Here is a 5,756-nt window from a genome sequence, read left to right as displayed (position 1 = left end):
ATATTTTTATGTCTTCCTGATGTGTTATACCAGTGATGGTGAACCTTTTGAGCTTGGAATGTCAGCATTTTGAAAAACCCTAACTTAACTCTGGTGCTGTGTCACATACAGAAATTTTTTTGCTACCATAGTAAAAAAGACTTATATATTTTTGATATTTATTTTATATATTTAAATGCCATTTAACAAAGAAAACTCAACCAAAAAAGATGAGTTCGTGTGTCACCTCTGACACGCGTGTCATAGGTTCACCATCACTATCCTAGTGGGTTTATCCTTTTTTTCTCTTTGCTTTGAAGTCTACTTTGTGTGTTATTAATATTGCTCTGTCCACTTTATTTATTTACACACACACACACACACACACACACACTAAAGGCCCAGTGCACGAAATTCTTGCGCTTGGGGGAGGGTGGTCCCTCAGCCTGCCCTATGCCACTCACAGTGCAGGGAGCGGGCCTAAGCTGACAGTTGGACATCTTTAGCGCTGCCAAGGAGGCCGCTGTCGTTGCCAGCCGTGAGCATGGCTTCTGGCTGAGCTTCGCTCCCCCTGTGAGACCGCACTGACCACCAAGGGGGCAGCTCCAGCTTTGAGTGGGATCGGGGCCAAAATGGGCTCTCTGACATCCCCTGAGGGGTCTTGGGATTGCGAGAGGGCGCAGAGGGACCCCACCAGTGCAGGATCACCGGGCCAGGGAGGGATGCAGGAGGTTGACCAGCTGGGGAGTTCTATTTTCTTTCGTTTGTTAATTTTTTATTTTTAGTGATTTCAGAGAGGAAGGAAGAGACAGAGAGAAACATCAATGATGAGAGGGAATCATTGATTGGTTGCTTCCCACATACCCCACACTGGGTATTGAGCCTGCAACCCAGGCATGTGCCCTTAATCGGAATTGAACCTGAGACCCTTCAATCTATAGCCCGACGCTCTATCCACTGAGTCAAACCAGCTAGGGCTCTGTCTACTTTCTTACCTTACTGTTTGCATGATATATCTTTTTTCATCTTTTCATTTTCAACCTTCTTTGTCTTATATTTAAAATATATAAGGTTAGGTTTTGCTTTTTAATTAATTCTTACAATTTTTGCCTGTGAATTGGAGTGTTTAGTCCATTTATATTGACACATATTTTAGATGGTTTAAAATGACCTTGCAGGCCCCCGAATCTTTGTTTATTTTAATGTATTCATCTTTCTCTTTATTCTTCAGATTGATTTGTGTTCATTGGTTCCTTCCATTTCCATTCTCTGTTTAGCCCTTCCAATGAATTTTCCATTTTAGTTTTTTTTCAGTTATAGAATTTCCAGCTGGTTCTTTTTTTTTTTTATTTTTTATTTTTTATTATTAGTGAAGGTATTACAGATGTGTCCTTACAGCTGGTTCTTTTTTTGCAGGTTCCGTTTCTCTGTAGAGATTTCCTTTTGTTCATTAAAGGCTATTTTTAAAATTTTTAAGTATTTGCTAGCTAAGTCCAACATCTATTGGGGTTTTCTATTAACTGCTTCTTTTTTTTTTTTTGAGGATGAGTCTTTAACTCTTTGCCTATCAAATAATTTTTAAAATTATATACTGGTCCTCGTCAATATGTGATGGAGACTCTGGATTTTTTTGTTTTTCTTTGATGTTGATTTTTATTCTAACAAGCTGTCCAGTTGCTGATCACCCTTACCTTGTGCAGGCGTAGTTTTATACTTTATATGTAAATGTAGATGCGTGAAAGACCAAGTTGTTTTCCAAATTCTTTTCATTGGCAAGAGTGAACCTCTCAACTCTAATCCCCTTTTGTTCTTTTAGGGCATGATACTATTAAGCTTTGTTAGGGAGTTCTAGAGTAGGCCTTGGTTTAGAGTATAGTTCTTCCTCCTAATTTTACCTGGATGTCCAGAAAAGGTTTCTCCACTCTTTGTGACTGGAAATCAAACGTCCCTCCAATGCTGTCTAAATTGTGGTGTCTCTGTTCTGCTATCAACCCCGTAGCAGTTGCTATCTGTAAACCTTTGGTACTTTCTCTTTGGATAGTACCCTTAGCCAAGGACTCACATGGTATTTCTAGGGACCTCCCTCTGCATAACTCTTTACTTTCCTGTTTTTTCGCTAGCATAATCCTTGTGCCTCACCTGTCTTTTGAACTCTGATCTCTGCTTCCTCAACTCAGCAGGACCACTGTGCTTAGCTTAGGTGATCACTTGTATGCTGGTTGAGATAGTGTTTGGGTAATTATGGCGTTGACTTGGTGAATTTCTCTTCTCTCAGGAATTGTAGTCTTGTGCTGCCTATTTGACAAAGTCTGAAAGCAGTTAGTTCACATGTTTTGCCGTTTGGATGGTTGCTTACAGTGGGAAGGCTAGCAGGTACTAGTTACTCTACTCTGGCCAGAAGTGCATGGTTCTGAGTGATAACATATTTGTATTTATTGTTTCATGCTAAGACCTGTCTATCTCTTCTGTCAGTGATATGTTCAGGTCCATTCAACCAGTAACATTTCTTATGTGGGTTGAGAGAGTTCTCTTTACTAAAGAGGTACAGCACTGTATGATTTTCTAAAGTTTTATTGCATTTTATAAAGTATCAGATCTGTAAAATATCATATCTTTGCTAGGGAGAACATGAGCATTCCTTTGGTTGACCTTATTTTAATCAATATAATAAAAATATTGATTCTATATGTGGATAGTACTTAATGAAAAGTAACTAGAAATATTACCTGTTATTTTCTTATAACTGGAAATTATTTATAGTTTGGCCAATTATCAAATACAAAATTTTCCCCCAGGCATTTATTTATTCATCAAATATTTAGTGAGTGTCTCTATTCTGTTATTAACCCTATAGCAGTCACTCTCTGGTAAATCTTTGGTACTTTCTGGAAATATTACCTGTTGATTATTTTCTTATAACTGGAAATTCATAGTTTGGCCAGCAATATAATATAATTTTTTTCACAGACGTTACTTTTTTCATTAAATATTTAGTGAGTGTCTATTTTAATTGCCAGTGATGAAATTGTACTTGGCACTGAGAGTACAATGGAGAATAAAATAGGCATGAGAAATCTTTACCTTCATTGAGCTTACATTCTAATATGGGAGACACAATAAATAAAAGGAAACAACATCAAAAAATTATTAAGTATGGTATCTGCTAGGAAGGAAACATGTAGAGTTCTAGGGTAGAGAACAATGAATTCCTACTTTGGATAGGGTGGTCATCCATTCGAGGGGTTTATATTTCAGCTGAGTGAAGAAGGGCACATGTGGGAGGCAACCAGTCGACATGTCTCTCTCACATCAATGTCTCTGTCTCTCTCTTTACCGCTCTCTTTCTCTCTTCCTCCCCCTTTCTATTCTCTCTAAAAATTAATGGAAAAAATATCCTCAGGTGAGGAGCAGCAAAAGAAAGTTATGTCTTTACTTTTTATTAGGTAGCTGAGGATCATTTTGTTTTGTAACTAAAGTCTCTTAATAATAGCATTGTAATGATTTGTTCACCTTTCTCATAAAATTAACATATTAATAATTTTTGTGTTTTAAAAATCAATAGGTTCGTCATAAAGCATCACAGAAGGTTTATGCTATGAAGCTTCTTAGTAAGTTTGAAATGATAAAAAGATCAGATTCTGCTTTTTTCTGGGAAGAAAGAGATATTATGGCCTTTGCCAACAGTCCCTGGGTGGTTCAGGTAAGCATACTAACTTTTATAAGTTTATTTCCTTCTTTTATAAGTGCTTATCATTCTTAATTATTGATTTTGTGTGCTAAATATCCTACATCTCTTTTACATAGTGACAGTGCAGTTATTTTTAATAAGATCTGATTTAATACGTTTGTTTAATGTTCCTAAGTAGTATGTCATATAGACATGACATACAATACTTACATTTTGTGTGTGGAAGCAAGTATTACTTGCAACTTTTCCTTTTTTAATTCCTTTATACAGAATTGTGTTGGGTTGATTAAAAGTATGCCTACTCTTTGTTGTGATTTATGTAATAAAAACAATAATCGGACTATCTTAAAGGTAAAAAAGACTTCATGCAACAAGGATTTTGAAAATTCTGTTTCTACAGTCCTTTATATATTACCTATAATGTAAGACAAGACAGTCTTGAGGTTCCCAATTCAGCCTCATATTTGACTCTTAAGTAAGGAACTGATGTTCTATTTTATCTTCTTTTCAATTATATTCCTCACCAGCTTTGTTTGTCTAAAGATTTTTTATACTAATATCTAATTTTACAAACATTTTGAACAAATGTCATGAGTAAGGTTAGGTATATACCAATGCATGTTCAGAATGCTTAAATGATCTGGGAGTTTGATATCTTGCTTGTGGAAGGCAATTTGGATGTAAAAAAATATTGCCACGTTGATGAATATGTAATTTAAAAACTTATTATTATTGATTTTTTTTATTATGTTGAGCCTCAACCCTTCTTTTTTTTTTTTTTTAAATATATTTTATTGATTTTTTACAGAGAGGAAGGGAGAGAGATAGAGAGCCAGAAACATCGATGAGAGAGACATCGATCAGCTGCCTCCTGCACATCCCCCACTGGGGATGTGCCCGCAACCCAGGCACATGCCCTTGACCGGAATCGAACCTGGGACCTTTCAGTCCGCAAGCCGACGCTCTATCCACTGAGCCAAACCGGCCCTGGCAACCCTTCTTTATTTTTTTATTATATTCAGTGAATAGAAATTCTGATAATGTGCAGCTAAAACTGATATATATGATTATAGCAAGTCATATATCATGGTAATTTACCTGATTAAGGAATAATTGTAATAAATTATTCCATTTTTAGCTTTAAATTGCTTTCATAGTATCAGAGTCATTGACATTTCTAGTTTATAATTTTGTAAATTGATATCTTTAATCTTTAATTCTGCTAAATGGACCTTTACAAAGTGTTCACTGGTATTGTGTGCTTGTGGCTATTGGAATGTTAGTGCTCCCAGGCAGTCTCAGTGGATTGAGTCTGTACACACACACACACACACACCTCTGTTTTTTTCTATGCCCACTGTAGATATTGAAAATCATAAGTTCACATTGATGCTTCTTAATCTAACTCCATAGGGTTCATTTTAGTTTTATTCCTCTTTGTATTTGTGACCTTTTTTCTCCAGTTGTGCGAAATGAGGCTTCCATTACCTTTAATACATTTAAATAGTTGATCAGTCCACCTGGTGCAGCCTGCATAACCAGTGTCTATCTTTGCTGCCCCAATCTCCTCCATGAACCCCCACCCTCTTTTCTCTACTTGGGCTCTGATTCTTTCTTCCTGGATATCTCGTCCCTTCTCATCCCTTTTAGGCTCTCATATCCCATGTCAGACTGCCCCTCTGCCTGGATGTTCTCATCACCCTGCTTGGGCCTTAGTAACCCATGGCAGCCATCCTCATGCAGGAGCAGCCCTCCTTACACTGTAGAGCTCTGATACCAATGTGCAGCTCATCTTTTGACTCCTTTAATAACATGTTTTGATGAATAGAAATGTATAACTCTTATGTAGTACAATTTAATAAAAGTTTTATGATGAATAACCTTTGGTGCATTTAAGAATTTTTTTATTATCTTGATAATATCCTACCTTAAATTTGATGAAGATAATCTGTTATGTTACTTTTTTAAATTGATTTCAGAGGGAAAGGGGGAGGCGGGGAGAGAGGAGAGAGAGAGAGAGAGAGAGAGAGAGAGAGAGAGAGAGAGAGAGAGAGAGAGAGAGAGAGAGAGAGAGAAACATCAGTATTGA

The 5,756-nt window shown here is 36.7% G+C and overlaps 1 protein-coding gene across 1 annotated transcript in view; it reads left to right on the top strand.

The window, feature by feature from the left end:
• Nucleotides 1-5,756, top strand: part of ROCK2 (Rho associated coiled-coil containing protein kinase 2) — a 68,127-nt gene that overhangs the window by 14,966 nt on the left and 47,405 nt on the right. The window contains exon 4 of the mRNA XM_006765179.2: nt 3,542-3,679. Coding sequence (XP_006765242.1) covers nt 3,542-3,679 — 138 coding nt within the window. The remainder of the gene's footprint in view (nt 1-3,541; nt 3,680-5,756) is intronic.

This window comes from Myotis davidii, unplaced genomic scaffold (genome assembly GCF_000327345.1).
Source record: "Myotis davidii unplaced genomic scaffold, ASM32734v1 scaffold61, whole genome shotgun sequence".
Lineage (NCBI taxonomy): Eukaryota > Metazoa > Chordata > Mammalia > Chiroptera > Vespertilionidae > Myotis > Myotis davidii.
The sequence above is the reverse complement of the archived record's forward strand: the minus strand, read 5'-3'. Positions and strand labels throughout refer to the sequence as shown.